General features: G+C 40.1%; 1 protein-coding gene across 1 annotated transcript in view; it reads right to left on the bottom strand.

Moving 5' to 3' along the window:
* Nucleotides 1-21,966, bottom strand: part of RASA3 (RAS p21 protein activator 3) — a 127,895-nt gene that overhangs the window by 56,352 nt on the left and 49,577 nt on the right. The window contains exons 4-5 of the mRNA XM_054271484.1: nucleotides 10,853-10,947; nucleotides 337-413 (exon numbers count right to left, since the gene is read on the bottom strand). Of these exons, the coding sequence (XP_054127459.1) occupies nucleotides 337-413; nucleotides 10,853-10,947 (172 nt within the window). The remainder of the gene's footprint in view (nucleotides 1-336; nucleotides 414-10,852; nucleotides 10,948-21,966) is intronic.

The raw sequence follows: 21,966 nt of genomic DNA, 5'->3' as shown, positions 1-21,966 counted from the left end.
GCTGTGCTACAAATTTACTTAGCTGGTAAGGTCCTTAATGCAAATTAGAAGGACATTAATATTACCCTTTGATGTCTTTTTAGTATTTATGCCATGACTAAATTGGGTAAGGAATTGATTAACATTTAAGGCTATTAGGAAGAAAATTACATAGAGGGAGGGAAAGGGAAAATGAAAAAACTCACATGCTATAAACTCATAAGGATATTTCTGATTAGGAACATTCAATGTTCAACTAAAAGTGTTGATTCCTCCAACTATTTTTAAATGAAGCACTGCAGACTGTTTGCAATCAGTCTGTTTCTCATAACTTCACAGCTACATTTCAAGTCCTACCGAGTTGCGAGCTTGTGGCAGACAACACCAGTGTCTGTTATGACTTCACTCAGTCTCAGCTCCAGGTGGACTTTCCCCTGAAACACACCAAAAACACCACAAAAAATGTTAGTTTTATCCATAGGCACTCACACCATTCCAACTTCAACCAAAGCAAGCCAGTTTGTGCAAGTAATTCCAGGAGAAGCCTAAAGATTAAATAAGAGCTGTATAGCTGAGGTCTTTCTACTACCAGAAAATCCAAACTAGTAGTCATTCAACTAAATTTGGGTGCATAATTCCCACCATTATATTATAAGCTGAACTGATTGAAGGATACGGAGTGTGTATGGTCTGACACAGAAATGTTATGCTGAAGTTGTAATTAGCATTTTAAATATTAAGCAAGTATCTACAACACTATTGTTAAAAATGATATCACAGAAGTATCTTATAAATTAACCTCTACAGGTTTTTAACATTATAAAAATAAAATGTATTAAGCAATATAAACTGTAAGACAGGTATCAATAAAAGTATATCAAACAACTATTAAAAAGACACATTAAAATGTTCAATCATGTTGCTAGCATTCACAGTATCTACTGTTACACAGTGCTCAAGTCCTTACCATCACAAAGTACCAAGGTATACAAGTGTTTTTATAGAAATATTTTTGCTAGTCTTAAATAAATGTTTCCTTCTCAGGAAAGAATGCTTCAATGCACTTAGATGAGCCTGAGAGCAAACTGGCCATTTGCTCAACCTCACACAGACTGAATAAAATGAAAGCTCCTCATTTCAGAAATTAGGTTGAAAAAAAGATATTTAAAAATCAGCAGTATTTCACGCATTTTCCTAGCTACATTAAGCATAAAATGATTGTGATAGCTCTCATGGGCTAAAAAGCCATTTTTTCTTGTAGCTTTTGTCTTTCTCTTGTGAAAGCTTTGCAAATGGTCAGCTGCTCCAAGAGTGACTCCAAGCTTCCTACAGAAAAACAGAGGTCATGGAATCACTGGGACCAGCAGCCTACAAGTATTCCCAAAATACCTTCCAGTGTTTTACTCCCAGTTAAAAACTCAAATACCTTGAAATAAGGCTACAGTAACATGCTTTCAGGCTTATTTTACAGGAAAGGTTACTCTTACATAAACAGAATGCTTTTTCCCAAATCAATTATACCATTATGCAAAACATAAGGATTCAGCTGAATAAATTCACTCCTGAGAAATGGCATTAGCTGGGTTTACAAAATACCAGATAATTCATTTTGCAAAGGGAAGATGGAAAACTGCAATAAATTAGTATCATAAGATCAAAAGTTAATCTAATCAACAAGAAGGTCAACCTATAATGGATTACATGTACCACAGAAACAGAGAATTGCCATGATCTTTGACTGACAGTTTGTAAGAAAGAAATCTATACTTTTAGTATTAACAGAACTACTGTAATAATAACAGGAATCTTTTATTGTAGTAGGTCTGCAGAGTTTACAAGCAGGAAAGATTAGACAATGCAACAGAACAAAAGAAAAAGTTCATTTTACTGAAAACTGAAAAAGTGACTTCATCCTGCTCAGAGATAATTCCTCCTTTGGAGCCAGGGATTGAGTCTAGGCTCAGTCCTGCATTAGGAGGCCATAATGTTTTCTTTTTTCTGAGAAAAAATCTGGAGGTTTGGCAATTCTGAAGCAGCATGTATTGATTATTCAAAACATTTCCATTAGCAAATATATTTCAGGGTTGTTCCTAGAAGCTGCTATGCTTATTGGCACAACCTTCTGTGGAAGGGTAGGACCCCTTTTCAAGGAACAAGCTGAAGGAGTGCCAATTCAACTGCTGAACACTTCCTTTTCCATCAGCTCCTGCTGATATGGAGGGTGGGTTCACAGGTCACACCTCCTTCCTAACCACATCTAACACCACATAATGGGGCCAGCCAGCTTCCAGTTATTGATTAGAGAAGCCATTGGATGACTGAATTTCTTGTAGGGAAGCAGACAGTACTCAAAAGGAAATAAGTAACAAAAAAAAGTTTGAAAGGCCTTACTGAGAACACAATTTATACTATGCTTGTTAAATATGACCTTTACTATACACTCTGTTATCTGAAAACAAAACTGACTGCAAGTTGGCAAAAAAAAGAAAACTACTCAAAGTCCTGGTTTTCTAGATACAGGGAAAGCCTGTCTCCAGCCTGGAATGAAGCAGTGAGCCACTGTGGATTGAAACACCAGAAAACAGTTATAAAGCAAACAAAAGTACACAAACCCTACCTAACTGTATCATGTTTCCAGCAGGTGCAAATTTGTGGTTTAATTTAACCGCAGTACTTTGAAGGAAAAAAAAATGCACGACCACAGATTATCCTAAAGTTACTCTTATGACAAAGTTCTGCCATCCTGGCATGAAGCAGTTTCAGCATCCTGAACAAGGCCTCAGAGGCAGTGCTTGCAAGGTCACCAGGACACCACTGGGAGCTGTGTCAGAGTGCAGCTAAATGCACACATTTTGCCCTGGAATCTGACACACCCCACATGGAGCAGTGACTGTAGATTCAGATGCAACATCCAACCCAGATCAAAATAGATGCAATCTGGTTTTTCAGAGAAATATTTATGAAAAGGCACTGACAAATACCAGGAACTTTCATGCCTATCTGAGGCTCTAGAAGATGCACAGAAGACTGTCAGTCTGCCTAAGCTCAAGACAGGAGCCAAATCTATCCAAATTTCCCAAATCATTTTAAAGCAAATATCAACCAGGCCTCCATCCTTTTTGTTACTATCAAATTTTTAGAAATCTTTCACTTCTTAAAGACATCAAAGGAAAAGAACAAGTCTTCCCTGCTGATTTTAAACAAAACTACAAAATATACAGTTTGCTTGAATATTAAGTATCAGGTCAATAGCCTTAATATCCAGGGCTCACACAGCATGATAATTCATTTCCACAAAAGAACAACAGTTGATATCAGAAAAACTCCTACGTAAGGTATTCGTTTACTATTTTGTTTACTATTAAACCTGCTGGCAAGAGGTTTGTGGTAACCCACCTTTCTACTTCTCACTAGCCTACCCAATTTTGCTGGGAACTTTCCCCCCAAGGTGGGAGGTGCACCTGGATGAAAGTTTTTCCAAACATTTATTACACATGGGGACATTTTTCCCAACTCAACTCTGCTCATTGCTCAGCAGTGTGGAAAGAGGGACTGGGACCCACTTTTGGCTCCTTACTCTTCATCCTGCTGGTAGAGTATTTCTGCTGCAAGCAGTCTCACCCCAGCTCCTGGAGATGGAGGACAGATGACATGTAACAGGAGCTGTAGGAGAAGACTAGGCTAAGCAGGTGACATGAACCACAGCTCAAGACTGACTCATGCCAACACTTCATTTTTTTTGCAATCTCAAATTCAGGACTGTGATAACACTGGTATGTTGGTTTATCTTCCCTTGCTCCAAACTGTCAGGAGAAATGAGCATTGGAAGAACTCAGCACTGCACAGAGACCATTCCAAACTAGGAAATAATCTGCACCACTGCTTTTCCAGTCTTTCCAAATTTTATTTCACAATATATCAAATGTTATTGGGCAGATTCTGTCTACGCTGAAACCTTTTTACCCAGTTTCTCGGGAAGTCACTTTCTGCCATCAGTAAAACTTAAAAGCAAACAAGAAAACTGAGCCAAACCCTAAGGGCTCACTAAATGCTGCCCCCGAGGGAGTGGGAGGGGAAAGATCAAAGGTACAGCTACTGCTTTAGGTAAATCCAGCCCTGCAGCATTATCAGCAGCCTCACATAAGGTCAGGCCCAACAGCAGGTTGGGAGCAGGAGGAAGAAGGAGTTTGTTTGCTGTCTACATTTGCTGCTCGTAGCAGCTGCTCCTTCCTTTAGCAGAGGGCAGTGGGCGGCTGGGAAAGGTCTGAGGATCATGCTAGAGATCACAGCCTGCCTGCTGGACCACAGGGCAGCTCCCAGAAACTGGAACAGAACCCAGCTGATTGCTGAGGCAAGTGCAGCAGCTCCATGCAGCACTGCATGGATTCATAAATGCTAAGCAAAGCGGAACTGATATCTGCTTACTCTCCATATGTGCAAGCATGTCAGAACTGCTCAGGAGCTGGCAAACAACTTCACATGGCATAATGTTAACCTTCCTGTTTCTCTAAAGGAAGAATAGTGCCATATGGTCAAAATCCTTAAAATTAATCTTTTTTTCTCTCTCAAATAGTTTGATGGGATATAATATGTAGATGTTGTACATGAAAGAGTTTCATTCCCCCAGACAAATTATGTTCTGCAGACACAGCCCCACGTATGTTACTTTAAAACCATGTACACTCATTGTTCAGCAGCAGGTGCTCCTCACCACAATAGACTAGCTACTGAAAAGTAATAGACCAAAACATTATTAGCTGCCCTAGCCCTTTGTGCTGTTAAGTCCGAATACTGTGCTCTTACATTCACACAGGAAGTCCTGCCACAAAGCAGGATCTGGTCAATAGCTGCTCTTTCCCTTTACCACAAACATTATTTACCATTGCTGATGCATGGTTCAGTTGTCTCAAATAATTTTGTCAGTAGGCATTTAGCCTTGAGATTCTCCCCACCCTATCAAAATAGTCATGTCATCTCTCTTCAAAACAACTAGAAGATAGAAGCTTAAGTGGGTAGCACCCATTTATTTCCTGTTTGTGGTTAAAAGCTGATACCTAACCTGGAAGCAGCTTCTTCTTTTTACCATTTGCATTTACCCATGCTTGCAGTAGGTTGTACAAAATGCGTCAGTGACTCATTTTTATGCTAGAAGTGTTTAAGTACCTACAAAAAGATAGAAAATATCAGTGTTGGACAGTGGGCATGCAATGCTCTTAATTGTTCATCGGATAATGTAATTCTATCAATTACTGGAGTGAAACTGCTCTGCACAGTTGCTCCTAAAGACAATTATATCTTGTATCTTCAAATGTATATTCTTAATTAACAATCAGCAACAGAGCCATCACAGTTCAACACAACTTGGTCCACATATACAAAGAGCATTGATTTATATAGAACAAGAAGCAAGCAGACATGGGACAGTCCTTGGAAATTTCAACAAAGTGAATAAAAATAACAAAGTAACATTTCCAGCTTCCTCCACAGAATGGGATAAACTGTACTCAGTCTTGTGTGATGGAGAAGATGAGCTAATTAAAAAAATTGTGGTAAAACCTTGGCTCTGATGAACTCATGGCAAAACTCCCACTCCCAGAAGGCCAAGATTTCATTCACAAAGCCTGACACTTGGGATGCAGATTCTGCATTCAATGCGAAGGTGAAGAAGAAAAAGGAAACATTTTTTTGAGAACCACACCATGCCTTAGCTAGGTTCTTCTAGTTAATACACAGGCAGCATTTCAGAGCCAATAGTTATGTTGAGCAAGACAAGAGGATTTTAGGTGTACTCTCCAAACATACCCATAAATAATGTTTTCACTAACGAAATATAGTACACCACATGACACAGTCCATACTCAAGAACAGACATGTTTAATCAACAATAGTCAAAGGCCTGCATAGACAAAATGCTAAAGTGGTGAAAGGAAGAGGAAAAGCTTTTGGTGTCTGAAGAAAGTACTTAACATCAGTTCATCTTTGGCACAAAGCTTTGAGTACAGAAGGTTAAAATGTGAGACAATTTGCTTCCTCAGTGTTGGTTATCTGCCCTTTACATGCCTTTTATTTTTATTAAGTTGATAGCCAAATAGATATCTCAGACACATCAAAGTTCTTATGAAAAGGAAGGGGAAATGAGCAATTATCCAGTTTTTGTCAGACTTTTTTTTGCCCCAACAATGACTTTACATAAGACCTTGAGCATAAATGGCTTTGGAAAAGCATTCTATCATTTAGAACTGAGAACTCAGCTGTAAGAGGACATGACTATTACACATTTGTCAATGGAATGGAGGAAGTAACTCAAAGCACACTTGAAAAGGGGAACTTTTAAAACAAGAGCCTGCACAGGAAAACATGTCAGAATAATTTCTCTTTGCAAATGCCCCCATTTAGGCATATACTGACAACATGGTTTAGAGTATGCTGGTGTATATAGATATTAATCAGAATATATCTGGATCTTTAACCACTTCATTGATTACATGTACACAAAGAATGTTTAGGTGGCAAAGCTCAAACTTCACAAAACAGACTTGAACTGTGAACTTCATGTGAAAAAATATTAATGGGAAAACTACTCAAAACCAGGAAAGGCCTTTTAAAGACTGCATGTGCACTTGGGCATAAGTTCCACTGAGAACACATGGACCACTGAGAGCATCTGTCATCTACAGCCCTAGGCAAAGATCTGAATCAGTTAAGGGTAAACTTCCTTCTGTGAAGAAAAGGAAAACATTCATGGATCCAAAAAGAGGTACACGCAACAGCACGGCCATTTTTGCATCCAGACCTCAAAAAGTATGACAATGAGAATACAGCAGGTCCTGAAAGGCAAATGACTATTAGAAAAGAAACACGTCCCATGTAAAGTGTGCAACATCATGCTCCTCCTGGCCTCAAGCAGCTTACAATGTTGTTCCTGCTGCTGCTAGCCCCTCCCCTCCAGCTGAAGCTGCCTGATTGCTCATAATCTATTTCAATGCAAAAGTTAAACCATTTTCAGTAATGGCTCAATTCCTGTTCTACTTCTCACTAAAATTCTTGGGCTCATGTACTGTCAGACACTGGGCATTTAACTCTGGGCACAGTACTGAGGAGGAGGCACGCTCCATCAGAACATGGGAACTTAAAATTCCTTCAGCTAAATGCACACAAGCCCACCTGGTTATAGCTTTCTACCTCCAGAACAAGTTTCTCAGTCTGGAAAGTTAAGCCATAAATTAAACATTAATGGCTGCTGTCAACTTCTATTCTGTACTCTATATAAGAAAGCTTCCTGATCACATTTAACATTTTACTTTATATTTAAAAAGGAAATACTCAGACATCATGTAATTTCATATTTGTATGCCAAACACAAATATAAGCTGAAGTTTCATCATTTGTTCTTCACAGAGCAGCTCAAACTTAACCACCTAGAGCACAACTGCTGTTTAATCACCCAGCTCTATCTCAACAGCATCCAGGCTATCCTGGATGGTAGTCCTGACAGGACTAGAGCAGACCATGCACTGTGTTATCCTCAAACTAGTGAGAGCAAAATCAGCCAGTGAAATGTGGGGGCACTGATGCAGCAACAGAGAAAAAGTTCAGCTTCAAGGGGCAGCTACAGCCCACGGCTGACTCTCACAGCACTGTGATCTGTGCAGCTCTGGCAGCCACTGCCTTCCACTGACTCAGGCAAGGGGAAGTTGAGATGCACCTGATGATGCTGATTATCTCACTGGGTGGGTTTGCTAGATAAAGGGTGAATCAAACGCACAAAAGGCATTGGGTGGGCTGTACTGCCTGCTCTGCATCTGTGGGCTGAGCAGCTGCACAGTCCCACCTGTACTGCTCCATGTGAGACTGAACACAAGGTGCTGGTGAGATCACAGGCTCAGCAGCACCCAGCACAGACATACAATGCCCTCATTTTTTCTTCAACATCAGCAATCATGCCAGACTCCTTTACTTGCTGTCAAGCAATAAGTGGAGGTGGCATTAAAGCGTCTGACAGTAATACTCATATCTGTGTAGTCTGACAATTAATGTAGTCCTGCTGTCAGTAACACCTTTATCTGCAATAAAATTTATGAAGCCATAATCTCACTCCTGAACATACAAAGCACCTTTATAAGACAGTAAGAATTGGCAATGTTGTAAAACCATAAAACTACATTCAAAGTCTCAAGCTAAACACCTTGGAAACAATCTCTGATGAAGTTATACAACACTTAACACTTACATACTGATTTTTTAAAGTATACAAGAACTCATATAAATGAAGTACCTACCATGCTGAACAAAACTTTAAATTTCTCTCATTAAACTTCAGATAGCTCAAAATATCAGTTCTTACATCACAAATGTTACTATCTATAATTTCAAATCAGTCTTTCTGTTCTCAAAAATGAGGTACCATGCCCTAAAAGTGGGCCACAAGAAACAAAGCATCCAATATCACTAATTTTGAACAATCCATTGTTTTTAAGGTGGCTTTCAGTTTCTGACTTTGCTGGCTGCTCTGCTTAAAACCTGGGTATTTTCAGACTTCACACATGGTAAAGCTAAGTCTCTCATAGGTTTATTTATTCTTACCCAGTTTCTTTCATATCATGGCCTAATGTATTAGAAATAATTAGAAACCTGGTCTCCTTTTTCTTTTTTAATTTCTCAGTCTGACTGCATAACCCCAAGCAAGTCACATTCTTTCTGACATTTACTCTCACTGTATTCAAAGTGTGGGAGTGACAATAGCTTACCTCAATAGAGTGCTGTGATGCATAGCTAAATAGCCATGAAGTGATCTACAACATGGAAAAATAGTACAACAGCCCCTGGCTGACAAAAGCAGAAAAAGCAGGAGTTTCCTGGCCTACAGCTCAATGTTTAATCCACTATATTGTACTGGAAAAGCTGCTAGAATGATAAAACTGATAGCTGCCACATTAAGACTGCCTTTGTACTAGTATTTGCATGATTCACTGCAAATGTTAACTATTAAAATTTTCTTAAACTATTTCTTTAAAGTTGGAGGAAAACTGAGTAACATTGTAAAAATACTCATCATTAATACAAGGATTTTATTTTTCCTTACAAATCATGAAGTGCTTAGGACAACTGAGATACTGCAAATGTAAAAGATACAAACAAAAAAAAATTCATTTGGCTATTTTCACTTGCATAAGAATTCATACAAAATATTTACAAATCTGCTCCCATTATTATAGAAAACCAAACCCTCTTGCAACCTAAACATAAAGACCAAGGAACTTTTAAATAAATGATAAATATTAGAGTATCATGTAAATCATATTTACACTACGTGTAATAAAGGCTTATTGTGGAGCCCAGAAACAGCTTTTAAGAGTTGGGCTCTAGTGAGGATGCAAACAGAAGTGATAAACTGCACAATTATGAACAGAGAACATGCTTCCAGCAAATCCTGTGCTCCTCATCACTCAAAGCAAGAGCTGTCTGCCCCTTACATTAGCACTGCTGCCCTAGAAAGGACCCTGGTCTAAAAAGCTTCCACAAATTCACTCTGTATAAATATTGTAACAAAACAAACAATGCAGAAGCTTATCTAAATATTGGCTTTCTTCAACTGATAAATTACAAAGGGAAAGTATTCATATCATACAGGAAATAAACACTTAATCTATTGTTCCAAAGGCACTGTCATAAGAGGCTTTGGGGTAAGAAGACAGGGACACACCAGGGTAAACAGAATAGATCTCATAGTTAAAAGCATGTTAAAAAGCCTTTCCATCACCAGTGACACTGAAATGTGGCATTAGAGAGGATCAATATTTTACAAGAGAATGTCACAGGCTCAAGAGGCTGTCCTGAGGCTTTCTTTGTACCACAGGCACAACAGGGTATTATTTGTCTCTCCAAACAAAAAGAAAACCTAATCTTGCATGCATTTTCACATATGCTTCACCATACATGACTACACTTTATGTTGGAATGTGTGTGCATTTTAAGTGTCATTTTCCAACCTGGTATATGTGCAGACTTGCACACACACTGAAAAGCCAAGGCACTGTGTCCAACCCTACCATACAGAAGTATCTAAGAGGCATTTCCCCTTGCATTTATCTGAGACTTTTGCACAGGCCAGATATTCATGTCTCCTCCTAAACAAATATTGTGGTTCAAAAGTGATACTTACAGGAGGAAAAAAAAAGGGTATACTTACAGGAGGAAAAATAAAAGTAACTGGCACAGTATTTTGCTATATAATTTGATTGTTTGCTTTGTTATAATGACTGTTTTCACAAGACCTAATGTCATAACAGAAAATAGAATCTGCTTCAAAAGAAGAAAAGTACAGAGAGAGGAGTCACACTGTGTAGAAAAAAAATTTTTTTTTTGCAAAGTACCAAAACCTAAATGTGATTTAGGGCTGAAGTAATACAATAATCAGCATTCCCACTGTATGGAAGAGGGCCTGGAGATCTGGCAAGGAATGTTTTTCACATTTAAGATGTACTTATTGCCATTCCTGTGGCAACCGGCCAACATAATTATTTTAAGCAGTACCTGCAGATACTATTTTCAAGATGGCTCCACTCCCTGAGGAATCAACTGTTATTTATAGGCCTGAAGTTATTTGATACTTGAGATAAACACACCCTCCCTGTATCAGACCTGATGGTTCACATTGTTTTCATTGATTCTGTATGCAGAATCCTGACCCCCAGTGATTTATGCACACTTTTAATCCACCCTACACTCATCACCAAAACCCAAACCATACTAATGGGCAATGCTTCCTTTTTGTAGGGAAGCAACATATCTGCCCCAGAGCCATGAAACCCATGAAACTGCCATGGCCTTGTTACAAATACTCTTTGCCAAGATATTTTTTTAACCATCTCACCTGTACTTCTGAATCAGCATCAACATGCTGGAGTTGAAACCAGGTGTCTCTGTTATGATACTTCTGCAGATCTTCTTTCTGTATAGCAACCTTTCCTGAAATAGAACAAACCAGAAGCAGAGTTTAAGACATACTGTAGCTCCACCAAGATATATTTCCATCAAAACCAAGTTGCAAAACAATGATTTAGGGCCTGTCTTATTCAAGAAAGGCTTTAGAGCAAGGGAAGATTTTCTTGGGGAATATTTCTTTACACAATACATAACGATGAGCACAATATTGATGGATCATACAATTCTGACAAGCATCTTTTTCCGCTCCATTTTGTGAATGACTTGAAAATTCCTAAAGTCCTACACACAGAGTGAAGCAAAGGACATTGTGGACAAGCTTGAAAATATGCTTATAACAAAAACATCATTATTAATTCTCTAACATGCAATTAAACTTGTGGGAAGAAAAGCTTGGAAAACACTGCACAGATTTTTTTGTGGCTGATGTCTGTAACAATCCCAAATTAACAGCGCCCTGCATATGTTATTGCCAACAATATTTCAGGATAGGCACTTCACTGTATAGTTTTGTAGGAGAAGGGAAACAACTAGAGATGTCAAATCACAGCAGATTCCCACATTTGCATTTTGGGGCCCTGTCAATCCCTCTCTCTCTCACTCAAATCTTTCAGACTTGGCATTACACAAGCCAGAGCCACCCAAGGGCTGTCCTTGACTCTAGAGAAAAGCCAGGGGGGAAAACCACACCAAAACACTGAAGAATTTTAACTCTTACATTTTTATCCCCCTCTTGCCACTACCAAATTATCTGTTTTGGTAGGTACAGTAGCAGCACCCAGCTCCATGCTGTGAACTAAGAGCATGCATGACTGCAAAGGGTCAATGCAGAAATTTCTGTCCTGCCCAATCTCTCTCAGGCAGAAAGTAAAGCACTCTCTGAGGAGCACTGAAACTTTTTCCAAGTCTCTTTCTTTGTATACACAAAGCTGAGTGTGGCATGCCTGAGGAGCACGTGATGCTCAGAAGGCTGCTTTGGGCTGGGTGGCTCCCCAGGCACTGAGCAGAGCAGCATGTTTGAGGGGAAAGAATCCAGGGCAGTCAGAGACACTAACAGGGCTCCAGGAAGCTGGGGTTTGGCAATGTGGTTGGGTAGACTTCTGCTGCTAAAGTGAGTTGCTCACATACAGTTTGCAACCACTGCTTTGTCATAAAAACACAGACTTTCTTTAACCAAATGTTGTTCGATAAAATTCACCAATGGATATATTTTTCTGGGAAAAAGAGTACCAAGGCAACCTAAATTCATGCAGTTTGGCCAGATGTCAGTAATACATTACCCCAGCAAATGTTAACAGAACACATTTACAAAGAAAAAAAAAAGGCAAGAACACATGATCAAAGACTACAAAGGTGGCAAACAAAAAGCACTTCCCTTCAGAAATCTAAAAGCTTAGAGAAGTCCTAGCAGCAAGCTATTACACACCAGCATTCCTTCAATTTATGGCCTTTTCCTTTAGTTGGATGGCTTCACCCAGCCCTCCTGTTTGCTGGGCTATGCCCCATATCACGTTGCAGCTGTATTGTTCTGTCACCTCAGGCTGTTTCTGATGACAGTTTCCAGATTTCCAGTCCCAGTTTCTAAACTACCTGCCATTCTTCCACAAACTGCCCTGCATGGTATCTGGCAGGGTTTCTGCTCGAGTTTCCCTTTCAGAACTTCTGACCCATTATTTCTAAGTCTTGTTCACTCTGTCCTCAGCACCATCCTCTCACTGCTTGGCCTGTGGAGATTATCAGATCCATCTCCTGTCAAGCATTTAACTAGAGATTAACAAGGGAGACTCTTTACTGGATATGCAGAGCAAGCCACTTGAAACTTCTTAGAAAAGCAATAATTAAATTACACAAACTTACAAAATAATATGGCAGGAAGGGTAAATAAGACATCTGCACTGTGCTGAACAGAAGACACGACGTTATTCTGCTGAGAATCCATGGCATGATGACGGTGTTTTTTCAAAGCTTCTACTTTTATTCTCCAACCACAGTGGTTTGTGGGGAACCTAGTTTCTCTAAAACACTTGGAGAGGAATACATTGAAATGCATGACCTTCCACTAACTGCTTTGGACCTCATTTGAAATTGTTTACTTTCACTGGCTGCTATCCTCACTCTACCCTTTAATCTCCTGCAGAAATCCTCCACTCAACTGCAGGTTGCACACACTCTGCAAACACTGTCACCTGCCATCATCCCATTCACAGCCACCTCCCTGTAAGGAGTGCCCTGAAGAAAACCCAAGGATTCTTTCCCAATATCTGCATCTGCACGTGGCATAAATGGGGTGATCACTGCCCCCTTTTTCAGCAGGGAGTTCCACTGCTCTCTGCATCAAGGATGGCAGGGTAACCCAGCAGGCCACAAAGTCAGTACATGATCATGACTGCAGCACCAAGTGTTCACAGGCAATGGCACGTGCCTCCAGCTCTGAGGGAGTTAACATGGTGATACAACTGTTTTGATTAGGAAACTGTTTGAACAGCACTGTTTGCTCTGCACACAAGCAAGTTTTATTAATGACTGAAACTTACTGACTGGGCTGGCTATTATCCAGGGGTTTTCATTGCATACCAAATGATCCACAAAGAACTAAAATCTACTAGGGAAAAAGAAAAGGGTGGCAGAAAAAAGAGGGCCTACAGTTTGGCCAGTCTAAACATATACAAAGATAGAATACTGATAAGGCAGAATGTCTGATCTGCCCTGTTAAACAGTTCTCTGCACACACACAGAGGAGCTTTCCTCTCACTTTGTTAATAAGTCTTCACCTGCACCAGCCATGTGCATACGCTCATCCAGCTCACATTCCTCCTCCTCATCACCAAAACACAGTGCAGGTGCTGAGCATGGTGATGTTTCTGCCCTGGTCTACACAGTCACTGCTCTTCCACTGGCTGACCTACATCTGACCTGGCTCAAACAACTTCCACAGCACCAGAACTAGGCTAAATCCAGGCCAATAATCACAAGCTGTTGGCACCTGTCATTTGACCTGACACTACACGATAAGAACCTGTAATTCTCCCTGAAGATAAACCCGACACGAGAGGTCAGAAGGATTTACCACCACTCATTTAGGGGATGTTTTCCTCCTTGTGTTTCTTCAGCATGCTCTCAAACTCGAGCCCATTGTCTCACACTCTTTCTCAAGACTTGGGTGGCTTCCAGACAGCCCCAAGAAACTCTAAATCTTGCACCTGAGGCACCCAGCCACTCCTGCTGGTTTCCTCAGAGTGGCCCCAGGCTGCAGAGTCTGCATCTGATTCAGCTTTTAGACACTGCATGGGAAGAGGCAGGAAATAGCCAAGCTTGTTCAACAATGTAAGGTGTAATTTCAAAACTTAGTATAAGTTACACTTTTAGAAGTTAGATTCTCAGCAATAACCAGCAAAGATGAAGTAAAAATATTCTTCTCATCTGAACTAATTTCTTTCTGAAGCCTGATGCTCACCAGAGCCTCAGACTGGGGGAGGGTAGGAAAGCCTCACACACTGCTGTGTGTTTTCCATCCATATGGCAACATTTTCCCTATGACCATCCCCCTCCTCACTTCAGACTGAACAGATCTTCACTGCAACATTTAAATCCTAAACTCTGTGTTCAAAACAAAGGTGCAACATGCCACAACTGAGCTCTTCCCTCTATGAACCTCTCTTAAGAGAAAAAACAATATAATAAAGTTACTACCTAGGCCCTGGATGGTTTTAAAGCTGCAAATTCCACTTTATAATCCCTGGTACAAACTGATTTAAGAGCCTCCTCTTTAATTGAACATTCTCCACCCATGCACCCCCACCCTCTCAAGCAGGGCATACTGAAAACTATTGAGGAAATCAAGCTAATCTAAAAAAAACCCTCAAAAAATGAAAATAAACATTCTGTGCAAGGAGAAGAGAATAAGAAATAAGTTTCATGGGCCACATGTGGGTGGTGTTGGCATTTTTAACACAAAGGTCATTTCAACTGACCTGTTTTAGAGCTTCCTCACTCAAGAGTCACATGAACATAGCTAGAAGACAGAAGACAGCAGGAAATCTGTAATTTGGGCACAGAGGCAGAGATTTTGAACAGAGAAGTGTAGGAATTTCTGGCTATACCACCTGGAAAAGTGCTTGTGGAAGCACCACACCCTCAGTGCCCATCCCTCACTGGTTACAAACATTTTTCCAAAACAAGTCAATGCAGCCCATTAACCTGTCCCTGAACATGCCTAGGCTTGTTATGTCAGGGTCAACATCTCCATACAAACACTGACAGAAATGATAATTTGGCTCAGGCATTCTCCACCCATACACAACCACCTTCTGTCTGCAGTACCTGTTAGTGACAAAAGCATTAGGCATTGGTTGAAGGATTAAATCCCACCTTTAAAAGAGTAATTTTCTAGACTGCAAACGAGATATGCAAATATTTCTGACAGATGCTAGACTAGTAGAAGATTCCTTTACTGAAAAAGTAGCACAGCAGCAACAGGAAAGGAGCTTGTCATTTTAAAAGGGCACAAGGCTCTACCAGAAACATGATCCAACAGTTATTTTACAGAAGTCTAAAATCAGAGAGAGCATTTCAGGACCTCTTGTGCCTTCTCTTTAGGTTATCTTTATCTTGGAATACCTACATAGTGAAAACAACAGAATTTTACACACTGTTGCCAGGTGAGCTGATATTATATAATATCCTTCATTAACAATGACTGCAGTACAGGTAATTTACAGCAAAGGGTTAGGTCTGAGTCACACATTAAAAGGCCCCAAAAGCCTAATTAACTGAGTCTTCTCACAGCTCTGAACAGACTTTGTCTCCTTCCTATGTAATGCAATATGTGAGCCTCAAAGCTACTTCAGAAGTTGCTTCATGTTAGTATATTAGGTACACAGACATACTGTATCACTGTATTGATTTAATATAACTGTTATGAAGGTGCACAAAGAAAGGAGCTTTCAATGGTTGGAAAGACTAGGGACAAATCAGAACCAATTTTAATCAACACTTTAGGCTGTGAGAGCCTAATTATCTTGAAACAAAAAGCATCACTGCTAATTCAGCCTACCTATATGGTTATAATTATCTACATGAAAGGTTATTTGTCTTTAAATGAAAGTACAGAAACCTTTCCTGCCTTTTTCAAGAACACCACAAATTCACTCACCTCTCCCATAACACACAAAAGATCAAAATAAGCAAACTCCCTATTTCAGAATTACAAAGATAAGGATGAGAATTATGGGCAACATAAGGCTTCAGAGCCTTAGAAGCAGCAGAATTGTTCCCTCCTGGCTCATGTGCAGTGCACCATGAAGCACAAGCACTATTAAACCATCTGCTACAATGGATAAGAATTTAGTGGCAATAATAGCAGAACACTTCCAGCACAGCATTAGTGCATCCACAGAGAGTACTGAGGTATGTGATATTCATGACCTCAATTTCATTTGTTTGGGTTTTTTAAACCAGTCTAAATATACTAAGAATATCACTTATTAAATCAATTTTTCCCCTTTGTGGGATTTATCTTGGATAATAAGGCAGAGAAAAGTAGGCTGTGGACAAAACACAGCTTCCATCCTTTAAAGTTGCAAGCTGCAGCATTGCATGAACTTCCATCAGGGTTCTTTTGCTGGTCACAATGCAAGAGATCTCACCTGGCTTCCATCTGAATTTCTGCTCTCCCTCCCTGCTAAAAACAGCGAAACCCACACACAAAAAGAGGCAATCCTCAACCACACCTCTGGTATCAACTCTCTGCCAGCTGCTCCCTGGGCCCTTAAAATGGCCCTACATTTGAGCCACTGGCTGTAGCCTGTGGTGGGTTGCAGTGGGAGAGCAGTCCTGAACTCCAGCCCTGCATTCACTGCTGTCTGCCTCCCAGCAGGCACCAAAACCCTGAGCATGCTGCCTGCACTGAACAGCCACCTCATCCATCCGCTCATTCTACATACAAACAACATTAAAACTTGTCCTCGTGTCAGCAGGAGGTCAGGAGGGCTGCATGAAAAGACAGTCGAGGTTCTAGCACATTATGCTCAGTAGTTTTGTTTAGATCTGTATTTCCAGGATGAAGAAGAAAGAATACCAGTTTTCGAAAGCTCAACTTTTTTTTCCCTGCTCTTGAGACCACCCATCAGGTTAAAAGATATTGTGAGTGCCAACTTTTTCTATGCAGAGCGTATTTACTTTAGCCTTTCTGTGTAGCTGCAGAGAACCTTTCCAGGATAATTCTAGCTTATATCTTTTTGAGACTTGCTATGGAAGAGTCATCTGTTTCCTTTATTTCATTAGCAGTTACATTTATATATCATACTGAGTAGATATGTTACTCCCACGTCATCCACCAGTAATTATGGAAGCAGCAAACCACTGCCCAAGCCATGCTCAGGCTGGAAGAAACCAAGGAACACTATTCTCTACTGAAATTTTGACCTCTGCTTCATGCTTTATTGGAGGATCTTTCTTGCTTAACTAGCAAGAAGCACAGTTCATCAGGGATGATTTTTTCAAATTTTTTCTTTTAAACCAGTAAAATATTGAAATAAAAAGGTGATGCTTCAGCTACATTTGGTAACACTTACCTAATAACAGGAGATGGTTTGCTTGGATGTTTGGTAATAAATTACTCTACAAACATACCTCCTCAGCTTTGGAAGTAACCATTAACAAAGGCACAGGTAATTCAAACATTCAAGCCTCAAACAACTTTCAATTCCAAGGTGTTTTCATTTTGTGAGTGTCTCCAAGAGTTAGGAGTTGGTTTCATCTACTTTAGCCCACATTAGCCAAATTTAACTCCTTCTGTAGGCAAATTTGTTTTAGTGCTTTACATTGCTTCACCTCATCCAGCATTAAGCAGGAAAAGAGTTACAACCTAATAGGATAGAATAGCCACAAGAGTCTCAATTTGTCATACAACACACCTAACAACCTGTATGAAGGTGACTTAGAGCAGCTAAGTTATTGTAAATGTAATTAACAGAACCACATACTAGTCTTCTCCCACTGGCTTTCTACTCCTTCACTGAAAAGCTTTAACATTCCACATCTGTGCTTTATTCAGCACCATTCCATCCCCAGCAGCACAGCAGCATTTTGTTCTACTCAGTTCCTGCTCAGCACAGCTGTTGGCAAGTCAGTTTCATGTATCTCTCACCAAAACAAATTAAGTGCTGAGGTGAGAAAAACCAAAATCACTTAAGTAGAGGATAAATGATTGTGTACTTGTCACCTGAAGGACAGATGATATCAACCAATCTCTCACCCAAGTGTTAAGTGATTTGGTGTGGCATATTTCCTGTTTTTAATCTGATCTGTATATTTAAGGTCACAGCCTGGCAGCCTGAGCTATTCATTACACACCTAGAAATACCAGCTCAGGGCATATCACAAACATGGTTTTCCTCACTAAATCTAGCTCAGTTATTCAGGTGTGAGAAACCCAATTTATCGTTATTACAGACACAGCATGTCTCATTCAACATCTCTAAAAGGCTGAAAAATATCAAAACAATCATTAAAAAACATTTGCCTGATATAGCAGCACTACTATCCTGATATTCCTTCTGCTGCATCTAGCCAGAGACATCTTTTTTTTCCATTATTAGTGGAGGGGCACCAACTGAGTTTTTCAAGTTAGCCTCATCTCCTCTGTGTTTTTCTCATTCTAACAACCAGAAGGAAATAGGCGATCTACACATTATAGACACATATTCCAGCAAATTGTCTTACTACTGAGGCTTGGTCATTCAGAAACAAACAAATGCAATTTTAAAATGCTTTCATATTTCCTACTCAAAGCATCTCAACACACTATACAAATCAGTACATAAACTCTATCCAGTAACAGTCAATATCACTTAAACAACGACTTAAAACTAGTTTACTTTCACAGTAACTATTTGCTATTTTATCTTAAAAAAGAGAAAAATAATATTTCAGATCCACTGAACTCTGAATTTTCTTCATTATATTTGCATTTCAACCAGCATTCAATATTCTTCCAAGACACAATGGTTCAAAAGTTGTATCTGTTAAGCTAACAAAATCCCAGATGACTTAGCAATTATGATTAAGAAAATGCAAATGTAATAAGCAAACATGCAGACTCAAAAGATATCTTTATCTGCACAATCCTCCCATCCTGTATGCCAAAATACTACAGCATGTTCCAAAACATATCTGCTACACATATTTCAGTTTGAGTTTGTTTGGCTCTTCTCAGAAGTTTGTGTCAGAGGTTTCAGGGGGTTCTTGTTTTTCATATTCTCTCTCCCACATCTTCCGTTTTTAGTAGCTTAACCATTCTCATCTGTCACACACTGAGTTGCATTTCTGAAGTTAAAGAATTTACCATCACAAAGTTATACTTCATATTTCAATAAATAAAAGCATGCCTGAGCTCCAGTAACCCTGGTAGTCAGTACTGTAACACCAAGTCCGCATTGTAATACCAAGTCAATATTGTAACTGGAAACACTGAACAGTGAACCAAAAGGAATTCTGCTAACCAAACATCTACAAAAAGTGGCTACTTGCTGAATTCTCACCATTTTGACCCATTTGCACTCATTCTCTGTCTCAAAATCCCCTCAAAACCAGCAAAATAACAATGCAAGAGATGTCAAACATTTCAAATCACACATAGGTAAATTCACAAGCTCAGTAACATATGAACTTTAAATCAGTCTCTCCTTGATGGAAGACACTAGCTCCCAACTCCCTCCTCTGAAAAAGTTCATTGCTGGATGAGCGTAAGTAACTACATTTTCTTCAACAGAAGTCTCTCATGATAACAGAATGTTACAAGGGATCTTTGGAATGCAAACTAAGGGCCCCTGACTTTGCTGGTTCAGTGGAAAAGAGCTCATTTTAGCTCTACTCTGATCACCCCTTTCAGTACAGACATCTTCCACACCTTCCTTGCACAAGCCTCTTCAAGGAAAGTTTTAAGTCTTAAAACTGAGCTGAAGATACAGATAGAATAACTATTGCTTTTAAATGTTACAGACTTTTACAAATTGAAGAGTTCCTTTCTGTGGAGGGATAGAATGTAAGAGAATAATGCAGAAGGTAATCTCACACCTGAGGAGTTGCAGCTGTACCAATCACCAAAGATTAGGAACCGCCTGCCCTTAATAGGCCACAGCTGTGTCCAATAAGAGGAGTGCTACAAAAAAGTGGGTTAGCTGGATGAGGAGAGAGATGGAGTTTGTTGTTGTACTGTGAGGAAGGAGTCAGTGCTGTGAGGAGATGTCCATGAGAAATCACCGAGAAGGTATGGGAACTTTTGCAATAAGATGACAACACCCTTGTTCAAAAAAAACTCCACTGTTGAGCTTTGCAGCTGCTGACTCCCATAGTGAAAACAGCCACAAGCAGTTACTCCAGAGCACTGTTCTCTTTCCAGAAAAATTTCCTACTACAAGCAGAACTTAGAGAGTAGTACCAAACTGACAGCAATTCTGGATTTTTTCTTCCCTTCTCTCCATTGCTATTTATCACACTTCCATATCTTTGAAATGCTTTTCAAAACATGTCTCAATAAGAAGTAAGGGAAACAGAAGGAGGAGGTGAGGAAAAATACTACAATACATAATGTGCACTGTGTAAAATATCAGTGTAGGCAGGAACAGAGTTTTGACTTCTAGTGCTACATCAACACTGACACCAAGCTCTGTGGTTTGGTTGACACACTGGAGAGAAGGAATTGAGAGGGCCTTGGACAAGCTGTAGAGGTGGGACAATGGGAGTTTCATAAAGTTTAATGAGGCCAAGTACAAGGTCCTGCACATGGGTCAGAGCAATCAGAAGTTCAAACACAGGCTGGGTGGAGAATGGATTCAGAGCAGCCCTGAAGAGAAGGACTTGGCAGTGCTGGTAGAGAAGAAACTCAATGATCCAGCAATGTGCACCTCAAATTTCAAAGGCAAGTGTATCCTGGTGCTGCAACAAAAGCAGTGTGACCAGCAGGTGTAGGGAGGTGATTCTGACCCTCTAGGTCTGCTCTTGTAAGACCCCAGCTGGTGTACTTTGTCCAGGTCTGGGGGCCCCCAACACAAGAAGGATGTGGACCTGCTGGAATGAGTCCAGAGGAGGGTCACTACATTGATCAGAGGGCAGGAGCACCTCTCCTGTGAAGACAGGCTGTTCAGCCTGGAGAAGACATGGCTCCAAGGAGATTTTCCAGCTGCCTCTCAGTGCCTGAAGTGGGCCAACAAGAAGGCTGGGGAGGGACTTTTTGTAGGGCATACAGTGATAGGACAAGGGGGAATGGCCTTAAATGAAGAGTAGCTTTAGAATAGACATTAAGAATGAATTTTTTTCTGTGAGGGTCGTGAGGCACTGGAATAGGTTGCCCAGAGAAGCTGTGGATACCCCATCCCTGGAACTGTTCAGTGCCAAGCTGGATGAAGCTATGAGCAATGTGATCTAGTGGAAGGTGTCACTTCACCATGCTTCAACCAAGGTGTTGAAACTAAATGGCCTTTAAAGTCCCTTCCAACCCAGCTCTTTCTATGATCCTAAGACCAGTATAGTAACACACCAGTTTGCCTACCTGTGGATTCTGCTACACATGCAAGAGTTAACATTGCTATTTCCTGAAGAGAGTGAAAAATGAAAACTTGATCAATCATTCAAGCATGCAAACAAAAGTCTTTAAATTTTCTGCATGTCCTCTTCACAAGCTGCTCCTAGTACCTTTAAGATTACTATAGCAGCTCCTGAATAATTCCCCTCCAACATCAGAGCTTGATTATTAAAACATGAACTTAGAAAACATGGAGAAAATAAAAATATTTGCACTTCTCTATCTGCAATTTAACCTGTCTGACATGTATTAAGTGGTTCAAGAGACTGTTTTTCCAAGAAGAGGAGTAAAGCCCTGAGCAAGAAAAGTCCCTGGCCTGTTGATGGGTCACTGCAGCTGCCGAAAACTGGTGACACACAAGAGATCAGATAATTTCAACAATGAAAAACTCATCAGTTGAAAGAAGGGAGCTGTTACTTTCAAAGTACAAGGGAAACTAGACATTAGAGAGAACAAAAAGC

The sequence above is a fragment of the Melozone crissalis genome, unplaced genomic scaffold (genome assembly GCF_028551555.1).
Source record: "Melozone crissalis strain CALT ecotype California unplaced genomic scaffold, PUWL_Pcris_2 ptg000013l_1, whole genome shotgun sequence".
Lineage (NCBI taxonomy): Eukaryota > Metazoa > Chordata > Aves > Passeriformes > Passerellidae > Melozone > Melozone crissalis.
Note: the sequence above shows the minus strand (reverse complement) of the source record. Positions and strands in the feature narration are given on the sequence as shown.